Raw genomic sequence first — 22184 nt, 5'->3', positions numbered from 1 at the left:
GTGTTGGGCATAGTTTACTACATTGGGAGAACCGCTAGCTGCCCTGTCATGCAGGCTTGGGGGACCCCCTCCACCCTGCACCTCTCCCTTGCCAACAGGCCCTGCCCAGGCCCTCCGTGGGCGTGCCTGGCGAGATCAGAGCGGCATCAGATGAAATCAAAGCGCCGGTCCCCCCCAGCGCTGTGCCCCCGAGCACTGCACACCTCCTCCTTTGTCACAATGTTTTCAATCCGATGAAGCAAACTGTCCAATTAGAGTCGGGGCCTCCAGCTTCCATCTTTGCCGACATTTAATTAACATGCTCCTCTTGGCAGCTGCTGACAAGTTCCAGAAACAGGTTGTAAAGGGTTTTTGTCTTTACCCAGCACGGAAAATGAGGGGTGTTCCATCGCCGGAACATGAATAGGTTGCATTTCAGCTCCCTCCTCCCCTCCTCCTCCACCCCTCTTCTCTGGCAAGGAGAGTGAAGGCCTGAGTGTATGTGTGTGTGAACTGTAACAGAGGCAGGGAGGGCAGATTTGGAGGCAGGAGAGACCCTCTCCTCCCTTTCCCCTCACCCCTTCTTCTCTGGAGTCTTTGCTCCCCAAAGGATCCGGATTCTGCTTCTTAGTCTCCAGCTGCCAGACTTTTGCCTTACGTCTCTTTTAGCCAAACCCAACCTCACCATGTTGACTCCCATCCCTGAGTCTCTGCCTATGCTGTTGCTTTGCCGTTCTTCTGGTAAACTCCTATTCAACCTCCAAAACCTTACTCAGGTGACCCACTCCGGGAATCCACCTGGGCACTGAGGGCCTGTCAGAGTTCAGGGTGGATACTGGGTGTCAGGTGGTTCCCCAGCTAGACTGAGTCGCCCGAGGGCAGGGGCTGTGTGCTACTCTGCCCAGGGCAGTGGCAGGCCTCATTAAGTGATGGGCAGTCTAAACTGATGACCTTCCTCTGCTGTGGAGGGAGAGCGAGGCTGGCTTGGCAGGGAAGAAGGGAATGGTTGGGGGAAGGAGACTGGCTTCAAAGAGCCCTTCCACCCCACTCCCCACCCCCAGCGCCCTTGAAGTTGAGTCATACTGCGGGCACAGGAGGATGGCAGTTTCACAGTGGGTGAGTTTCTGGGATGGTTGATGTGTAATAGAGTGGGGAGGGGCTTGGGGAGCCTTGCCAGGGGCTCCAGGCAGGGGCAGGTTCTTCTGCCTGGGATTATTTTCCTTGCAGTGTAGATGGCAGCTTGGGGTGGGGGGTCAGGCCTGGGGCAGGAAGCCAGGTCTCTTGGGTCCTGTTCTTCCTCAAACTGGCCCTGCTGGAGTATTCACACCCAATTTACAAAGAACACCTAGAATGTTTATTCACAGAGGCTGCCATCTGCATATGGCACAGAGGTCTGGGGGACCAGGGAATATGGGATGTGCAGGCTGAGAGCCCAGCATGGGGGGAGAACCCAGCAGTTGATGACTGGCAGCCAAGTTGTCACCTGGGATGGCTCAGGTCCACTTCCAGGCTCAGCCCCCCTCCTGCCTGCTTTTCTTAGGATGGGGCCACCAAGACCCCTGGAGGCAGGCCCTCTGCAGCAGGCACCTGGCTTGGATGCCACTTTGTCTATTGCTCCTCCTTCTCCATCCTCTGGAGGGGTGGCGGCACCCTGCGCCACGCCAGCAGGCGGGGTGCTGCTCCCCTTGTCCTTGTGTACCCAGCTTTGCCAGCACCAGCTCCTCCTGAAGCACTGGGAGGTCTGTGAAGCCTGCAGGAAGAGAGCCAAGGGCAGGGGCCACTGTCAGGTCCTGCTGCAGCCTCTTGGGCACTGTTTCCTTTATGGATGGGATGAGCACTACCAGCACCTGGCCACAGCCTCGCTTTTCTCTTTCCTTAAATCCCAGCATTCTCTCCCGCCCCATCATTCAGACCTTTGCCCCAGACACAGCTCTTTCCAAGGAGCTCAAATAGTGATAAGAGCAATGATAATGACCTGGAAAAGACCCCCACTGCAAGCTGCGTGACCTCGAAACGGAGAACCTCTTTGAGCCTTAATTCCCTCCTCTATTAAGTGGAGGGAAGTAACGGCACCTGCTATGCAGGGAAGGTTGGAGGGTTAGATGCAGAAGGCATGAGAAGGGGCTTGGTGCCTTCCCAGAGGGGCAAGGAAATGTTAGTTGGTAGAAAGGAGGAAAGAAGGAAGGGTCTTGCTTGAGTCGATCAACGAAATGGAGCCACTCCTATCCTGCCCACTTTTATAAATGCGACTCAGTCTGGGGAGAAGAGATCCTCAAAGCCACTCAGCCAGTAAGCAGCAAGGCCAGGTCACCATCCATCTACTCATTCTAGTCCAGAGCGCCTCCCACATATTCCTGCCTGCCCAGTGTACACTCCGTCTGACTCTGAGCATCTCTCCCACCAGCGCCAGCGTGTCCACTCCACTCCAGGCAGGAGGGGTAGAAGCACACGTCCTCGTTTTTTGATGCTTTCTTTTGCCCCTTTGCTAGTGGTATCTGATTCCTAGGGTTGGGCCCCCACCGGGAGAACCTGCCCATTGCCCCCCACTGACCATGCTTACCTGCTTTTCACCTGCCCTGGGAGCTTAAGGTTCTGATGGCTTGAGGGTAGAGTCCTCAGGATGTAAGGCAGTCTCCTTGTGCTCCTCAGGCACCTGCAGAAGAGGCAGTTCTGAGGGCCTTGCCCCAGGCTGGGCTGGTGTCCCTCAGGGAACTGGACAGCCCTGGAAAGTCAGGAGCCGCAAATGGTGTGTGGCGGGCGCCACCTAGTGATCACCGTGCAGATTGCACGGCGAGGAGCAGGACAGTCATTCATATCTATCCCGCCTCAACTTCACGTCCGTGTCACTGTCCAGGGTGCTGGGCACTACAAGGACCAGACAGAATCCTTGCTGGACTAGAGCAATGGGAAAACATTCAAGTGTTGTAAAAGCGCGCAAAAGGCTGATAACCCAGCTTGGGGGAATTCCAGCTGTGCTGAACCAACTTTTGAAAGGTGTGTAGTAAGTTGTGTGCCAGGTGGGAGGCAGGCAGCATGGTAAGCTTCCTGGACTGCAGGCAGGTCCAAAAATGAGGTGGAGGAGGCGCCGGAAGTGGATCAGTAGGTTGTGTCAGGTGGAGAGGATCAGCCCTGCCTCGGCCTCAAGGCTTAGATTTAATCCTAAAGACTGCTGTCTCAACCCTACCCTGTGCGAAGTCATCCTTCAGGTAAACCACCCAGTAGCTGGAGGGGCAGACATAGGACACCCCGATAGTGGCTCACTTCCTCTAGCACTGAATTATATTAATCAACACAGAGTGCGGCTGAGGGACATATAGCAGGGAAAAGGTGTGAACTTAGAATAAAGTATACAGATAAAAACAGAACCTCGTGCAAACATCTAAGGGAATCAACAGCATTTTTCAGTTTGTTTCATTAGCATTAAATCCCTGTGGTCTGTAATTGTGGTGTCTAAAATAGTTTAAGTTCTGACTTTAAATATAGAGTGAAAATAGTTATGCTGCTAACAAAGAAAGCTTATTAAGAATTAATAACAGCCCGGCCTGTGTGGCTCAGTGATTGAGGGTGGAGCCATGCACCAAGAGGTCACCGGTTCGATTCCTGGTCAGGACACATGCCCAGGTTGAGGGCCAATCCCCAGTGGGGGGCATGCACGAGGTGGTCAATCGATGTTCTCTCTCATTGATGTTTCTATCTCTTTCTCCCTCTCCCTTCCTCTCTCTCTAAAATCAATGAAAGTGTCTGGCTGGTGTGGCTCAGTGGTTGTGTCGACCCATGCACCAAGAGGTCGCCAGTTCGATTCCCGGTCAGGACACATGCCCAGGTTGTGGGTCTGATCCCCAGTGGGGGACATGTAGGAGGCGCTAGCGCTAATCAATGTTCTCTCTCATTGATGTTTCTCTCTCTCACTCTCTCTCTCTCCTCTCTCTCTCTCTCAAATCAATAAAAGAAAAAATTAAAATCAATGAAAAAAAATAAAAATAAAGAATTAATAAGAGAGCACTTCTTATGATAGCTAAAGAGAAGGTGTAAGATACCCAGTTGGCTGTGTAACATCATCTCAGCTGTGTAAGAGAAATCCAGGCAGAATATATATTTTTAAAGATGAAGAAAATATACTAAAAATATTAACAGTGCTTGAATTAGGGTGATGGAATTTCTTTCTGTTTTTCTTTATTTCTAGATTTTCTGTACTGAGCTTCCATTCGTTGTATAATTAAAAAATAGTTTAAAGGGAATGATTTAAAAAGGCATATTCATTACATACATGAAACTGGCGTATAGTGAATATTAGTTCAAATGGCCCTGAAAATCTTGGTGTGGTTTTATTTTAATTTTATTTTTTAAATATTTTTTCTTTATAAAGAGAGGAAGGGAGAGGGAGAAAGAGATAGAAATATCATTGAAAGAGAACATCAATTGGCTGCCTCCTGCACACCCCCCACTGGGGATTTGGTACACAACCTGGGCATGTGCCCTGACCGGTAATCGAACTGGTGACCTCTTGGTGTATGGGTTGATGCTCAACCACTGAGCCACACCAGCCGGGCTCTTCATGTGGTTTTAAAAATACAGAACCAAATGAAAGGCGGTGATGGGCAGACTCTCATCTCAGGGGACACAGATGCAGGCTGGGTCCCTGCCCTTGTCATGAGAGGGAATGCAGGAGACAAGAAGGTCTCTCTGCCATCCTCCATCATCTAACACAGGTGAACACCTCAGTGTTCAGTGACTGGTGGGGGGAAGGACTGGCGGAAGTCACAGGGGGCCCAAATCATGGCATGTTTAAAAAGACATTCCAGCCCTGGCCGGTTTTGCTCAGTGGTTAGAGCGTCAGCCTGTGGTCCAGAGAGCCCCGGGTTCGGTTCCCGCTAAGGGCGCGAACCTCGGTTGCAGTTTGTCCCCGGCCCTGGTTGGGTCGTGCGGGAGGCAGCCACTCGATGTGTCCCTTTCACATCGATGTTTCTCTCTCTCTCTCTTCCTCTCTCTCCCTCCCGCTCTATCTGAACAAAAAATGGAAAAATGTCTTCGGATGAGGATAAAAAAGAAAAAAGACATTCCACTACTTTTAGCTTCTAGAACGATGGTTTCCAAGTCAGGATTCTGTATGAGCACCTGCAGCAGCCCTAGACCGGAGATGGGAGGGAGCCTCCTCCTGTAATGACAGGTTGGCTCCCGGCGGGGTTAGGGGGCTGCATTTGGGAACAGGCTCTGGAGGTAGACATGCTCCCCCTGATTTTTTGATTCAGGAGGGATAAGTTCCCAGGTGATGCCAGTGGGGATTGCACGTTGGGAATTATTGTTCTAGATTAAAGCCTTCAACCCCCAGAGACACAGCCCCCCAGTAAAAGGAGTAGGGTGATGTCCCCAGTCCTCAGCGTCTGGCTCCTCAGGCCCCAGCTCAGCTGACTGCAGGGTCGGGGGAGAGGGGAGACAGCCGTCCTTGTGCAGGGGGACGAGTCTGTAGAACTCACCTCCCAGTAGATGGCATCCTCAAAGCAGTTCTCATCTGCAGGTTGTCCCCAGATTGGTATTTTTAAAATGGATCCTAAAGAAAGTTGGAGGTCACAAGAGGTCAGGACCTACTTCCTCCCTCTCTGCCCACCCAGCCCTTCCCCTCGGCTGGGACAATCTCTCCAGTCCTGTGGCCATGAGGGCAGAGGCAAAGGCCTCCTCGTGGTTCATGGCTGTCCTCTGGTACAAACTCTTGGGTCCCCCAACCTCAAAGCCTCACATGGGCCCCCACTTCTGTGGCCCAGCCATTCCCACTTACCCACAATGAGACCGCCCACCAGAGCCATGGCCAGGGACACAAAGATGCCTGCAGCCTGGAAACAGCCCTGCATGCTTGGGGACCAGTTTTTCTTAGAACCTTTAAAGTCAAAGGCACGGACAAGCCTGGGGTGGAGACAGGAGGCAGGTCAGGACTCCGCAGGGAGGCCAAGTAACCATTTGCTCCCACCCCACCAATGTGAGCAAGCACCCTGGGCCTCAACCTTGCCATCTGCGAAATAGGGGCATGGGACACATCAGATGTTCTCAGACTCTTGTGGAAGGGCGGAGCTTGGGGAAAGAGGCCCATGAAAAACAGTCTTCTGGGTTGGGAAGGACCAGGATAGAGACACAATCTTGGACCCCAGAGAAACAGCAGGGAGGAGGAAGGGGGCAGGAAAGAGGGAGCTCACCTCCCCTGCATCTCCTCCCTACGTACCCTTCCTCTCCATATATGTCACTGGTGGCACAGGCCGCTGTCACAGCACCCACAATGCCGCCGATGATGCCCGGGATGCCATGCAGATTGTGGATGCCACATGTATCCTGGATCCGTAGATGGGACTTCAGGAATGGCTGGAGGGGGGAGATGGGTGCTGCTCAGGCTGGGAGCTATGGCTGGGGTGGGGGGAGGCCAGGATTCTGGAGGTCCCCAGTACAGAGACCCAGGACTCTCCAGCCCCCAGCCCTGTGCCCGGGCCTCACCGTCAGGTACACAAAGCCCAGGGTGGAGACGATGCCGCAGATGAAGCCGACAATGAGGGAGCCATAAGGCATGAGCATCATCTCCGCGGCGGTGCCCACAGCCACCCCTCCAGCCAGCGTGGCGTTCTGGATGTGCACCTGGTCGGGGTGAGCAGAGCAGGCAGGAAGTCAGTCCTGCAGAGCACCCGCCTGGAGGAACTGACCCAGAGGCGCTGTGTCTGGGCGCCTCCTGGCCCTGAAGCCAGGGATGGCTCAGAGGGTACTTGAGCAAGAGACTGCAGAGGGCTCCCGCCTGCGCCAGGCTGGGGACAGCCACCCCTGTGTTCTCTGCACATGTGCCACTCACGCCAACACTCTAGGCATTTTCTGCGTGCACAAATCAGTGTACTTGTGTCCACACTGGTGAGCCCTGTCGGCTCATCTGCTCATTCCCTTTACATCTGGGTGCCCGCATACCTGTGTGTCAGGTTCGAATGTCTGGTGTTCTCTGCGTGCAGTATGCCGATGTCAGGCACCTGTGGGGCCTGTGCACACACAACCCATGTCAGAGTCTGGGGCCTCTGACAGCACCTCAGACTCTCTGAGGGCCCACCTGAGCCAGGTACTGTGCTGCTGGCTCAGGGGATTCTTTCTTTCCATCTCCAGAAGCCCAGGAAGTCAGTACAGTTATCTTTGGATGTGTGCAGATAAGGAGATTGATGCCCGCACAGCTAGCAAGAGGCAGAAAAGCATCTTGATCCAGGTCTGTGTCGAGCCAGAGCCCCTGACCTTGACCATCTGCCTCCCTGCATGCCCAGGTCGGTGTGTCTGATTCTGTTCCCCCTGGTACCTGAGTCCCCACCTGTCTGCACAGTGACTGTCCGGTGCATCCAGAGGCTCATGGCAGTGTCAACGTGCACTGTGCCCATGTCAAGAAGCTAGTGTCAGACTATTAGAGAGGGATTTTACAGAAAAATCTACCAGTGACAACAATCTCCCCACTAACGACAAAAACACCTGTCCCAGTGGTGTGATATGAAGGACACTGTGCAACACCATGTCCCCACAAGCCTGTCTAGTGGAGTGGACAGGGCATCAAAGGGATGCCCCTCTTGTGTGTGGTTGGGCAGGTGTAGGCGGGTTGAAGAAGGCTGAGGGCCAGAAACCTGGCAGAGGGGCAGTGCCCGGGCAACCCTGCTGGGCAGGATGGATGTGGAGCTCAGTCCAGAACAGCGGTTGGCGCCCCAGGCTGTGGGGAGAAGCACGAGGAGGGGCCCTGGCTCATGTAGAACAGCCTGCATAACAGAATCTCCAAGTGTTTACTCTGGGCTCTGCTGAAAGCCAGCTCCGCACTATCTGGACAAAGCATTTCTCTCTGAGCCTCAGTTTCTTCATCTGCATGATGGGTGCGATGATCTTTATGCTGCTTGCATAGAATCGCTGGCAGGGCATGGGGATGCATGCCCACTGGGCATAGGCGGTCCTAGCGGCACCTCTCCCCAGGTCCCCCCGGCCCCCCCCACTGCTCACCATGTCCAGCTTGCCTTTCTTTTGCAGGGCACTGGACATCGCCACTGCGGTCAACACGCAGGCTGCCAAGGAGCAGTAGGTGTTGATGGCAGCTCGATGCTGGGCATCTCCGTGGTTGGACACAGCTGAGTTGAAGCTGGGCCAGTACATCCACAGGAAGAGGGTGCCTGGCCAGACCAAACAGGGCCAGTGGGCCAGTGAGAAGAGGAATTAGGTGGGTCCTTTAGCTCCAAAGATATGAAATGACCCCCATGCCCAGCTGTTTCCCACCTCTGTCACTTGACTCATGCTGGGGGCTCTTCCGGGAAGGCCCTTGCTGCCTTGCTCGCCACCTAACTCCCACTCAGCCTTCCACTCGGCTCCAGGACGTCCACCCCAACCCCATAACTGAGCTAAAAGCCTCCCACCTTGCTCCCACAGCACCGTGAGGGACAGTCTTTCTCCCCACTTAGGGACATTAGCTGGTGGCACTGTCATGTCTCCCATGACACCGTGAGGAGCTCCTGGAGTGCAGGGCTAGGCTTTAAGAGACCCGAGTGGGTGGCTGATGTGTGTTCTCTGGAACGGACAGACACAGGAAGTAGGATCGCACACCCTGCTCCGGGATGGGTAGCGCTGTGTCTGTCCCGGGGTGTCCTAGGGAAAACCTCCCTCTGCCCCTCCCCTCTGGGGAACTGGCAGGCACCCACGGGAACACGGGAAGACCAGTGTGATCGCGGTGGCCTGGACCCCTCACGACCACCCCCACCCATCCTGGTGGCCCTCAAGCACCCTGGCAGCTCTCACCGATCATGGCAAACAGGTCGGACTGGTACACGGGACCCTCCCTCTCCTTGCTCTGATACAGGTTGGGTCTGTAGAGGGTCCAGGTCACTGTGAGTCCAAAGTAGGCACCGAATGTGTGGATGGTCATGGAGCCCCCTGCGTCCTTTACCTTGAGTACAAGGGGCCTGTCAGGTTCTGACACCTTCCTCCACCATCCCCGCATCACACCCAGACAGCGTCCAGCTGTCTCCGACTTCATGAGCTACTAATGGAGCTGAGGGCTTCCGCAGACCATTCGGTTGGGAAAAGGAGAAGGTGGGGATCCCTGAACCCAGGCTGTAAGCCTGTCAGCAAAATGCCAGGTCATGCCCGGCCAGTGTGGCTCAGTGGCTGAACGTCGACCCGTGCACCAAGAGGTCGCCGGTTCGATTCCCGGTCAGAGCACATACCCAGGTGGTGGGCCCGATCCCCAGTGGAGGGCATGCAGGAGGCAGCCAATTGATGTTTCTATCTCTCTCTCCCTCTCCCTTCCTCTCTTTCTGAAAATCAATGAAGAAAAAAAATTTTTTAAATAATAAATTCTCACCTAAGGATACTTAAAAAAAAAAAAAAGCCAGGGCACCCTCACCTAGCAGATGGGATTGAGCCCAGGAAGCTAGTTTGTCCACCACTAGCCTCCACCATATGTTCAATCCAGGAAATTCTCCTCTTCCCTCTGGGTGTTTTCTCTCTACAGTTCCAGCTGCACAGCATTCCTGGCCCAACACCACCCATCCAGACTGCTGTGACCCATATCCCCACATCCTGTCACACTCCTCACTCTCCAGCCTCCCAGCTAACTCCCCACTGTCCACCCCATCCCCACACACTTCCCCCAAAGTCAGAACAGGACTGTCTGGAGGATTCAACTGGACAGCTTGAGTAAAAGCACCAGACACCCAGCAGGTGCGTGACTGATTTCCTTCCCTGTCCTCCCACATCCCCTCTCTTTGGCCTCCTCCTCCTTCCTTCACTCCAGACAATCTTTAGATCAGGAAAACCCGGCCAGAGCAGTAAATGTGCCGTCTAAGTTCCCAGAGCTAGTTTTTGACACAGCTGGTGGATGCCTCTACTAGCTGTGTGTACCTAGGGTGAGTCTCCTAACCTCGCCGAGTCTCAGCTTGCTTATCTATAAAATGGGGGTTATAATTGTGCCTTTCTCGGAGATAACCTATGTAAAGCAAACCCAATAAATGTCATCGCTCCCACTTCGGAGATGAAGATGCTGAGGTTCAGGAGGTTAAGAGACGTGTGAAGGTTGGTTGAACCCAGCCGGCATGTCTTCCTCCCCCTGCCTTTCTCAATCCCTCTGCTGAACCCCCAAGTGTCCCCTCCGCCTTCCTCCTCATTCTGCTCCCTGCTCACCCCTAGCAGGCTCAGGAGGATGAACTCATTCACTGAGAAGAGGGTCACTTGGAAGAGAGTCATGATGAGCAGCTGGACGGGGCTGACTTTGCCCAGAATTGCCCCGAAGGCCACACAGACGGAGCCCACACAGAAGTCCGCGTTGATGAGGCTGTGGGGAGAGAGGTCCAGGAGGGGCCATGGGCTGCGGTCTCTCATGTGTCAGGATGGAGGACCCAGTCCCAGCCCCTGGAAAGGAGACCCTGGGGTATCCCTGCAGCCTCAGACATAGGGGGAGGGAGGCCCTCCTACGGCACTTACAGCTCCCATCCTGGAGCCTCGCTGGTTGGGAAGCAGTGTGTGCGTGTGTGGTGGTGGTCTCAGGCCCCCTGTGCCCATTGGATGAGGAGGATGGGCTCCAAGCCCCAGGCCCCGCCCCTCACCCAGACACCGCCCCTGGACACGCCCCTCACCCACAGGCCCCGCCCCTCACCCAGACACTGCCCCTGGACCCGCCCCTGGCACCGCCTCCACCCAGGCACTGCCCCCTCGCCCGCCGGGCCCCACCCCTCACCCAGACACCATCCCTGGGCCCGCCCCCTCACCCGCAGACCCCGCCCCTCACCCAGACACCGCCCCTGGACCCGCCCCCTCACCCACAGGCCCCGCCCCTCACCCAGACACCATCCCTGGGCCCGCCCCCTCGCCCACAGGCCCCGCCCTGGCACCGCCTCCACCCAGGCACCGCCCCCTCGCCCGCAGGCCCCGCCCCTCACCCAGACACCATCCCTGGGCCCGCCCCCTCGCCCGCAAGCCCCGCCCCCACACTCACTTTTCCACGCCCACGAAGATGTAGCCGTCGTGGAAGGAGTGAAACCAGCCCTGCATCAGCAGCGCCCACTGGATGCCGAAGGCCGCCAGCAGGAAGTTGAAGCCCACGGAGCTGTAGCCATAGCGCTGGAGGAAGGTCATGAGGAAGCCAAAGCCCACGAAGATCATCACGTGCACGTCCTGGAAGCCTGCGGAGGGCAGCCAGGGGAGATGACAGCTCCCCCTCTCCACCCTCACCCGGGGTGGGGGTCGGCTGCAGGGAATTTGAAATTGGGGCAGGGCTGTGGGTTCCACCCGGGCCTAGGGCCTAGCCCTCTCAACTGCTTACTGTGGAGAAGTTAGCCCATCTGGGCCAGGAGTCCAGCGACTGGCCAACCGCATCCGCTGACCACCCAGAGGAAGGAGGACTGTCTCGCTCCCCCACTCCCAGCAAGTGCACTTTCCAGCGTCACTGCCTTCAGAATTTGGACCCCAGTTCCTGCTGGAACATCACTGACCATCCCTGGGTCTCAGCACCTTCTTCTGCAATGCTTACCCACAAGGCTGCCGAGATCCAATGCCCTTAATGTATGTCAAGCGCTTAGCAAAGTGACTGTCCCCATCACAGGTGCTCACACTGGACAAGGTCATTGTTTTTACTTAGGCACACTCTAATTCTCAGGTCTCACCCAACGCTTCTGCCAGCTCACAGTGTGACCCTGACAAACCACTTCCTCTCTCAGAGCCAACGATAAAACTAAAGGGAGGGCCCTGGCCGGGTGGCTCGGTTGGAGCATCATCTCGTACACCAAAAGGTTGTGGGTTTGATTCCAGGTCAGGGCACATACCTAAGTTTCGGGTTCAATCCCTGTTTGGGGCACATATAGGAGACAACGTAAGAGGTCGATGTTTCTCTCTCACGTTGATGTTTCTTCCTTTCTCTCTCTCAAAATCAATAGAAACATATCCTTGAACAAGAATTAAAAAAAAAAAAACTAGCCCTGGCCGGTTTGGCTCAGCGGTTAGAGCGTCAGCCTGCGGTCCAGAGAGACCCGAGTTCAGTTCCTGCTAAGGGCACGTACCTTGGTTGCAGTTTGTTCCCGGCCCTGGTTGGGTCATGCGGGTGGCAACCACTCGATGTGTCCCTTTCATGTCAATGTTTCTCTCTCTCTCTCCTTCCCACTCTATCTGAACAAAAAAATGGAAAAGTGTCCTCGGGTGAGGATAAAAAACAAACAAACAAAAACTAAAGGGCGGGATTGGAGTGACCTCAAACTGTCCCCCCAGAGCTAACGTTGTTTGGTGCTCGATTCCCAGGAAATAACAGAAGGCAAAGATCTTTGAGAAGCAGAGACAGTTACAAAAGTATAAAGGGCACTGACAGGAACTGCAGGTGTCCCCAGACACAGGGGCCAGATCGAAGGGCTCCCATGGGCCGAATCTGGGATAATCTGAACACCAAAATAATTATGTACTATCGTGATTAAAACCACTCAAAAAATAGCAGCTCAGAATAAGTACATCAATAAATGAGCTTGCAGGGAGGGCTCCTGCTTAAACAGCATGCTGAGGGCCCGCCTGTTAAATGCGGAATAAGCCCAAGTTGGAAAATCGTAATTTTCACAGTAAAGGTACCATCCGTGGTTCCTAAGGCCAGGGAGAAGTTTTGATGTTAGAGCAGGACATTTGCACTGTCATAAAGAGTCTCTCCATAGAATGCGGATGAGTTGCAAGGGAGGGAAAAAAACAATCAAACAAAAAAGCACCAGTAATTATACAGTGGGCAACATTTTTCCTGGGTGATCAAAATTAACATCACCAGTGAAGGGCAGATGGACACCGGTCACCTTCAGATGTGAAACTCTGAAAAGGACATTTTACCTGTATGGTGTTCCCGCTGGGAATGCATAATCCCAACCTAATCATGAGGCCACAGACACAGAATAGCTTGCTATTAGAGAGGGATGAGGCTGTATTCTTGAAAAATATCAAGGTCATGAAACACAGAGATAGACTTGCTCCAGGTTAAAAGAGGCTAAAGAGACATGCCCTCTAAATTCAATATCTAATTCTAGACTGGATCCTGGCTTCTGGTGGGGGTGGGGATAGATGGGGGGGGGGGGGTCCCGTAAAGGTCACGATTGGCAACATTAGATAGAAACAGTAGATTAAGGTATTGTCTAGTGCAAGTTTATGAGACTGGTTACTGCAATCTGGAACAGAAAACCTCTATGCTTAGGAAACATACTGGAGTAATTAAGGCTACAGAACTGTATATAACTGGCCCTCAAGCGGTTCAGAGAGAACAAAACCATGTGTTTTCATCTATGTGTAGAGTGGGGGAAATAGCTGTACTATCAGAGTTAGAGTATATACTGCTCTTTATACTCTTTTTTTTTTAGCAACTTTTTGTAAATTGGAACTTATTTCCAAATAAAAAGGCCCTGCCTGCCTCCCCCCCCCCCCCCCCCCCCCCCCCCCCGCATTCTGCTTCCCTCATTCCTACCCTCCCTCCTCTGCTGCACTGGCCTCTCTGTCCCTCAGCTCCGCCTGGATGGAGCTGGCTGGCGGCCAACACCTACTCTTCCTGCAGGTCTCAGAGTGGTGCCACCCGGCACAGAGGCCCTCCTGTTCCAAGTCGGCTCTCTCTCATGGCACCCCTCTCCTTTCTCTTCTAGTTCTTTTTCTTTATTGATTTTAGAGAGAGAGAGGAAAGGAGAGGAAGAGAGAGAGAGAGAGAAACACGGATGAGAAAGAACATCGATTGGCCGCCTCCTGCACGCCCCCCACGGGGGATGTGCCCTGACCGGGAATCGAACCCGTGACCATAGGTCGACGCTCAACCACTGAGCCACACCGGCTGGGCTCTTTTCTAGTTCTTATTACAGTTTGCAGTTGGGTTTGTTTGTGTGGCCCACGCCTGCTTTGTTCACTCTGGTATTCCCCAGCACCTAAGAGAGTGCCAGGTAGACCCATGAATGAATGAATGAATGAATGAATGAATGAATGAATGAATGATTGTGGTGGTTCTCTCAGCAGTACCCAGATGTGCCAGTCGAGCAGCAGTCAGGGAGCCCCAGCACCCCTCTCGAGTCCCACACCTCCTGCCCACAGGGCCGAGAGGCGCAGGCGCCCACTGCAGCCTGGCCAAGGTGGGGGGCAGCCATGCTTATACTACAGCTGCCCTGATCTCACTTCCACGGATGGGGATTTGCCCTCCTCTGTCTCCCCTGGATTCCCTGAGGCCCAGGCTGCAGCCGCAGACCCCTTGGTTAGCAACCACCTGGAGGCTTGGGGCAACTGGTACACCGCAGGGTAGGGTTGAGGGGCCACACAAGCTGATGCAGGAGAGCTGTGGGTGTTGCCCAGCTCAGAATGCTCTGAGCTGCTCTGTGGGGACCTGTGCGCGTTTACACAGACAGCCGCTCGGCTTGGGTTTCACAGTGTGCAACACGGAACTCGTGTGTCACCGTGTTGCATGGTTGATCCCGTTTCCAACTGCTGTGGGGAAATTGAGCTAATGTCTGTGAGGCAGCATACAGAGTATTGCGGTTCTTCCCGGGAAGAACTGATGGGTGACAGACTAGAGGAGAGGTGTGAAACAGGGAGGAGACACATTCAGACCCCAGTTCCAGAAGCAGGGAGGGGAGCTGGCAGGATGGCAGGGCTGTTGATAAACACAGGGAAGTGGGAGGAGGGTTTGGGGGGTGGGAGGGAGGTGCTGGGTCTAGTGCTGGCCGTGGGGGTTTGAGAGGACCACGGGCGGGGGGTGGGTGATGAAGCAGGGCGTGGGGGAGCGGAGGCTGGCGGTGCGGGTTGGAACTGAGATCTGAGTTTGGCCTGCAAATAGAGCTGTGAGTCAGAATGTGAAAACGATGAGGGGGAGACAGAAGCGGAGAACAGGCAGGGAGATGGGCGGAACCCCTGGAAAAGACATCACAGACCGTGGGGGCCTTTCCAGGAAAGGGTATCAGCTGTCTGGTGGCAGAGAGGGACGATGGGGACAGGGGGGAGGCTAAAGAGGACTGGGGGGCGCCCTCTTGGGAAGGCAGTTGCTACTCCAGGGCTTCCCCCTGCCTGTCCCCTCTCACCTGTGTTCTCCCTGCCTCCAGGGTGCCCTGACCTGGCTCTGACACTCTCTGGGGCTGTCTCTTCACACACACACACACACACACACACACACACACACACACCCTCTCAGGCACACGGACACCAGCTTCCCTCCCCGCTGCCTTGGGCATCTCCCCGGTTCCTTCTCTTGCTGCCTTTCTCTTTATCTCCCAAACTGGCCCTCATTTGCAACCGAAATGTACCAGTTTTTGAAGTCATAAAGTTTGCTTTCAATAGTAATGGTTTGAAGGGCCAGACTGTATGACCTTCAAGGACATAACCTCTCTGATCTGTCTTTCCCCGAAAAATGGAGAGTAGTGAGTGTGCTCAGATAGCACTCACCTCGGAGGTTTCTGCTGCACATGTACCAAGGAAGTCCAACCAGTGCCCTGGCTTAGGCCTGGCTCTTTAGCAACTGCTCAATCCTGTTAGCCACTGTTTCTTTTTTTTTTTTCTCTTTCAGGACTGACCAGCTTTACATTCACTGGGTTGGCGACTCACTGAAGGTCAGTAGAAGTTGGTAAGACACCCCTCCTGCCCACTCTTTTCCCAGCCTGGGGTGACTCAAGCAGCCCTGCCTGGGGTCTCTTTTGGGGCAGAGTGGCACGCTGGCTGCTATCCCTGAGAACTGCCACAAGAGGGCACCAGTACACAGCTGTTTTCACTCTCCGCCCGGGTTTCCGCCAGTGCCACTCACCAGCTGAGAGCTCAGGCAAACCTCCAACCTCCGGTTCGGGCACCACAACATAGAAACAAATAAATGCCACACCTGAGAGCATTTGCAATGCAAAAAGCACTTGTAAGTGGGCCCAGCCCAAAGGAAGTGAAATATGAATATTCAAGGAGATATTCCTTGGTTACATTTCTAAAAAGATGCTGAACCTCCACTAAAATACCTGTAGCTGCGCAGCACTCTCTCGTATGAGGAACTCGAGACCAGCATTTACTGTTCTCTTCATGCCATGAGATGTGCCCTACCAGGCACCTGCCACCTTCAGCCTCCCTGGAGAGCCTTTGCCTTAAATATCATCCCACTTCAAGGATGAGCACACAGAGGCTCAGAGCCGTGAGGGAGTGAGTGGACTCATTCCATTTAGTGATGGACCCAGATCTGTTTAATTCCAAAGTCCAGGTTACACTGCCCTCTGCTGGTGAGAAAGCTTGACCTGAGGGTAGTTCTTCCCATTCCTGAGTCCTAATGCTTTTCTAGCAATTTTCCATGGTGCTCAGCACTGTCTCCCACCAGCATCACCCCTGCCCTGTGAGGCCGGTAGGTCCTGTTTCGTATTCTCATTCCACAGGTGAAGACAGAGCTTCAACGTGGTTGACATTTGCCTATCATCCCGCCCAGCTATCGTCACCCGTCACCTGCCTCACCAAATTAGCCTGACTCAATAGAGCAGGCTGATGTTTAAGTTGATAATGTTGTGTGGCCCTCCAATGATGTTATACATATTCAAGTGGCCCTTGGCAGAAAAAAAGGTTCCCCGGAAGCCACCCACCTGGTGAATGGCAGAGTCATGACAGAAGGAAAGGCTGGTGATTCCAAGGCACGCTCTTAACCACAGTGCTTGGGTACCTGAGAATTTGGGGGTGCTCCTTCTCGCTCTCCCGTGGTCTCACACACCTCTCTCCTGGCCGCAGAGCTGGCACTCCAACCAGCCATGCAGCTCTTGTCAAGTATGACACAGCTGGACAAGGAAGCCAGAATCACCCACTGGCTGGTGACTAAAATGGGACTCACTTTTTTTTTTCTTTTTTTTTTTTTTTTTGTGGTACGTGCTCCTCGCGGGACTGAACCTGGGACTCTCTGGTCCGCAGGCTGATGCTCAACCGCTGAGCCAAACTGGCCAGCGCAAGGGACTGTCTTTTGAGGACATCACCAAGGGCTCTCTGACAGAGAAAAGGAGTTTGTGCACACCGGGCCATTGCTCCGGTGTGATTCCCAGAGACTGGAGGGTGCCCGAGTGGGGCGGCATCTCCTCCTCGGTGCCTTTATTCCCAGCCACAGAGCTCAGCCAGGTGAGGACGGGCTAGGACGTGCTGGAGGTGGGCCTGCAAGGCGGCGGCACTTACTGGGGTAGCGATAGTAGAATTCATTGTCAAGGTCGCTGGAGAGGTTCCCGGGTCCCTTCTCCTCCATCCAGTGGGCATCGGCATCGGGGTCGTAGCGCACGAAGACGCCGAAGAGGACCACCATGGCCACCTGCAGGAGCAGGCAGGTGAGCGGCAGCCGCCAGCGGAGGTTGGTGTTCCAGGCCATCCCGCTGGGCGCTCCTGGTCGGGCCGGCTGCGGCCGTAATCCGACGCTCCGAGGAGCACAGGCTTATAAAACCCGGGCAGGGGTGGGGCGGCCACCGCTGGAGGCGGAACAGCTGACCTGGGTGCCACCGCACGCAAGCATGCTCAACCGGCGAGGGGACCACTTGCCCGGGCTCCTCTCCCCGAGGCGCCCGCGTTGGGAAAGGGGCCAGCAGGAGGAGCAGGGGCCCAGAGGGCAATGGGTGGGGGCGAAGACACCCCGACCTCGGTGGAGCCCGTGCATAGCGGGCAACACTTCATTGCTCCTTTTGTTCTGGGGAACCCAGAAGAAAAAGCTGGTGCACTGCCTCCCACCAAGATAAAAAAACGAAGCAATTCCCAGCCATAAATCACCCTCACCTGCACCATCATCAACCTTTTCTTTTCCTGATTACACAATTCTTTTTTTTATAATTTTTTTTTTTTTTATCCTCACCCGAGGACATTTTTCCATTTTTTGTTCAGGTAGAGTGGGAGGGAGAGAGAGGAACAGAGAGAGAGAGAAACATCGACGTGAAGGGACACATCGAGTGGCTGCCACCCGCACGACCGACCAGGGCCGGGGACAAACTGCAACCGAGGTACGTGCCCTTAGCGGGAACCGAACCAGGGTCTCTCCGGACCGCAGGCCGACGCTCTAACCGCTGAGCCAAACCGACCAGGGCTGATTACACAATTCTTAACAGGAGACACAGAACACCGGGAACATCTGAGAACCTGCCACAGACCAGAGAGGAGACACCTTAATCCCAGGTGGTACCCAGATTGCTTCCTTGAACAGAAGGAGAGATGTCAGTGGAAAAACTGGTGGAATCCAAATAAAACCTGAAGTTTAGTTGGTAGGGAGGTGCCCACCCACACTGGTGTCTTAGTTGTGACCAATACCCACCGGTTATGTTAACAGTAGAGGCAGCTGGGGGCAGGGGGGAGTATACAGGACTCTGTACTATCTTTGCAATTTTTCTGTAAATCTAAAATTATTCCCAAAGAAAGGAGTATCAAGGAAAAATTATATAAAAGATTATAAGAAGTGTTTAAGAGGTTTGAACAAGGTCACCGAGCCGTGCACAGGAAATTATCTATTGGTTAATGTGTATGATCATGACATGAGTTAACTATGGAATTTGAGTTAAATTTATGCTTAGCCGGTATGTTGTGAAAATAAATTCGATTTTCTAATTTTCCTTTTAGGAAAAGGTAATACAGGTATAGTGTAGAGATTTGGGGAAAAAACAGAAAAGCACAAGGAAGAAACCAAAACCCACCTGTAATCCCACTACCTACAAACAATGCTAATAAGAGAGGGATTCATACTACAGCACTGGTTATGGCTTGCTTTAGTCATCTAATACTTTGTAAAAAACCCTGGCCAGTCTGGCTCAGCGGTTGGAGTGTCAACCTGCAGACCAGAGAGTCCTGGGTTCGGTTCCCGCTAGGGGCACGTACCACAAAAATAAATAAATAAATAATAATACTCTGTAAACATCTTCCCATATTCTTCTTCTATAACATCATTTTTAAAAATACATTTTTTATTGATTTTTAGAGACAGAAGAGGGAAGAAAAAGAGAGAAAGATCAATGCAAGAGTGAAACATCAATTAGCCGCCTCCTGTACACCCCCCACCAAGGATCAAGCCCACAACCCGGGCCTGTGCCTTGACAGGGAATCAAACCTGAGACCCTTCAATCCTTGGGCCAAGGCTGTAACCACTGACCCACTCCAGCCAGGGCTATAACATCATTGTTTTAAAAAATATTTTTCCTTTATTGATTTTTAGAGAGAGAGGAAGGGAGAGGGAGAAAGAGATAGAAACATCGATGAGAGAGAACATTAACTAGCCACCCCCTGCATGCCCCCACTGGGGATCAGGCCCACAACCTGGGCATGTGCCCTGACCAGGAATCGAACCAGCGACCTCTTGGTGCATGGGTTGATGCTTAACCAGTGAGCCACACCGGCCGGGCTATCACATCATTTTTAATGGCAGCATAGACCACGCTTTATGTAACCAATCCCTAGCGTTAGACAATGAGGTTTTTTTATTTGTTTGCTATTATAAATAATGGTGCCATGAGCATCCAGGTACATAGTTTTGCATGGGTTTCAGTGACTCCCTAGAGGCAGACTTGTTTTGAGACATATGCTAGATTTCCCCCCAAACAAAGTATGCACCTCATGGCTCAGGAGTGAGAGTGGATTTGGAAAAAATTGCTGCCAGTTTGGATCCCAGATGTGTAAAAACCACAAAGGCCACAAAGAACACCTGAAGCTGAGCTCCCAACCAGCGTGCTGGGTACTCAACATGGCCCCACAGCACCAGCATGGCGCACCAGGGTGTCCCCACTCCCTTGGCACGAGAAGCACTATGAGCCAGACACAGAAGGAACAACACTAGCAAGAAGGGCCAATTATTACTTGCCTGCTGTGGCCAGACCCTTTTTGTTTTTTGTTTTTATCCTCACCCGAAGACATTTTCTCATTTTTTGTTCAGATAGAGTGGGAGGGAGAGAGAGAGAAACATCGACGTGAAAGGGACACATCGAGTGGCTGCCACCCACACGACCCAACCAGGGCCGGGGACAAACTGCAACCGAGGTACGTGCCCTTAGCGGGAACCGAACCCGGGTCTCTCCGGACCACAGGCCGACGCTCTAACCGCTGAGCCAAACCAGCCAGGGCTTGAGTGAGGATTTAAAAAACAAACAAGCATATTCTAATGATCAACAACCCTTGCACGATGGACAGTGGAGCCCATCCTACAGATGAAGAAGAGGAGTTCTAAGAGGCCAGGGAGCATGCTGGAGTTCAAACGCTGGGCTGTCTGATCTCAGCACACCATGCTTTGCCACTCTGCACAGAGCCGGAAGGAAGGTCTGATATCAGGTGTGTGCGCCCTCTGTCCAGAGAAAGACATCTAAGCACTCAGCAAGGGGAGTGAATGCAGAGCAGGGATGCAAGGGCTGGGACCTTTGGGGACGAGGCGGGTAGGGACACACAGGCTCCTAGAGTCATCCATTCCCAAGGGGATCCTTTAGGATAGGGGTGACATCTCATTTATAACTCTCTCCCCTGCCCACAGCACATGCAGGTGAGGAGTGGGGATTTAGGGCATGTCTTGAAAAGATGAAGGAAGGGGTGAATGATGTTCTTTGAGCACCTACTATGTGCCAGGCATTGTTCCAGGTCTGGGATGTACCAGGGAGCAAAAGACGCAACATGCCCTCATGGAACTTGCATTTTTTTGGGGGGTGGGGTGGGTAACGAAAAGCAAACAGACAGGTAAGTCAAGTATGTAGAATATTAGAGGGTGACGAGTACCAAGGAGAAATATGATCCCCTGCCGCAGCTTGTACTATACAGAAGAAGCCAATTGAGAGGTACTGGGGTGATCAGGGTGGGCTTCACGGAAGAGGGGAGCTGATCTAGGTTTTGCAGAGCAGATAAGAGGCAGGCCTTCACCCTCTGCCCTCTTGTCTCATCCATCTGCCACTAGACTCTCCACGAGCCATATAAGGCCCTCGAAATCAATACCAGCTTACATCACACGCCTCACCAAACTAGCCTGACCAAATATAGCAGGTTAATGTTTCAGTCGATAATTTTGTATGGCCCACGAATAAACTTATAAATATACAAATGGCCCTTGGCAGAAGAAAAGGTCCCCCACCCTTGCCGAGGATTCCAGGCCACCTCCCCACCCCAGCCCCATACTTCTGATGACCATACGAAGGATGGAATTCTGGGTTTGTCCTCTGAGACCAGGGTTCAAGAAACCGGTTGCTCAGGTTGCTCAGGAGTTTCCCCTAGAAGTCAGCCACTTCCTCCTAAACGTGGGAGCAGGAATCATAGGGAGGAGGCCTGGGGAAAATGGTTCTCTCTCCAGGGAAGAGAGGAAGGGCGTTGGAGCCCCTTTGGCAGGCAAGGGGGTGGGGGTGATTCAGATGATCCTGGTAGCCATGGCGAGGGAGGCGTGCAGGGACAGTCCCTGTGCTGTCCTTTCTTCTGCCCATTCCTCTAGTCACATTACCACTGGCCTTCTTGACCTCGGTCCCATGAACATCCTGAGATTGTGACAAGGGCACTAGGCCAGGACTTAGAAGTGCTTGGGGCTGGTCCTAGCATCATGCATTTCGTCAGACTATGTCACCTCTCTGGGCCTTATTTCATCTGTCTGCAAATGACTACCTCTAGTTGGCCGTGCTCACTGCGCTGATCTGCTGTGACGCCCCAAGGAGAACACAGAGCGCGGTACTGGACACACACGTTCAGAGGGGCCAGAGTTCGAGTCCCAGCCCTGCTGCTTCCTAGCTGGGTGACCTTGGGCAAGCTGCTTAACCTCTCTGGGCCTCCATTCCCCCATTCGTACAATGGGGTGACAGTGTGACCCACCCCTCAGGAGGGTTATGAGGACTAGATGATTTGCAGGCAGCTCACGGGCCCCCTTGGGAATGGAGGGTTCCCAAGTAGTCAGCACCAGTAGTCAGCGCCTATAAGAAGCGGTAGCTCTTATTTGCATGAGGAAATAAAAGGGGAAGTCCTTTATTAAGTGTCACAAATATAACAGGACTTGATTCCTTCACGTAGACCAGAAATTTCCAACTGGTGTGTTGCAAGAATTTTTAAAACAGGCAATACCTGACTATTTAGCTGGGGGCACTAACCTCTTTCCTCTTAAACTGTCAAATTTAAAAAATGACAATAGCCAACACAACAATAGCTGTTCAGTGTGAATGAATCAAAATTATCCTTTTTGTTTGTTTGTTTGGTCAGATTGCCAAAAAACAAAGAGCATAATCCAATTTTTGGTGTGCTGCAGAATTTCAGTCATTAGTTTATATGTGCCATGA

The 22184-nt window shown here is 53.3% G+C and overlaps 1 protein-coding gene across 1 annotated transcript; it reads right to left on the bottom strand.

Moving 5' to 3' along the window:
- Nucleotides 1–1356: 1356 nt before the first annotated feature.
- RHCG (Rh family C glycoprotein) lies at nt 1357–17311 on the bottom strand. Its single transcript, XM_036278102.1, has 11 exons — nt 17110–17311; nt 10946–11132; nt 10135–10285; nt 8752–8899; nt 7966–8132; nt 6457–6594; nt 6191–6327; nt 5753–5877; nt 5454–5527; nt 2540–2632; nt 1357–1729 (listed from the first exon to the last, which is right to left on the bottom strand). The coding sequence occupies exons 1-10, from the start codon at nt 17294–17296 to the stop codon at nt 2564–2566; spliced, it is 1383 nt and encodes a 460-aa protein (XP_036133995.1). The 5' UTR covers nt 17297–17311; the 3' UTR covers nt 1357–1729; nt 2540–2563.
- Nucleotides 17312–22184: the final 4873 nt, after the last annotated feature.

Source organism: Molossus molossus, unplaced genomic scaffold, assembly GCF_014108415.1.
Source record: "Molossus molossus isolate mMolMol1 unplaced genomic scaffold, mMolMol1.p scaffold_m16_p_24, whole genome shotgun sequence".
Lineage (NCBI taxonomy): Eukaryota > Metazoa > Chordata > Mammalia > Chiroptera > Molossidae > Molossus > Molossus molossus.
This window is presented reverse-complemented; position numbering and strand designations above follow the sequence as displayed.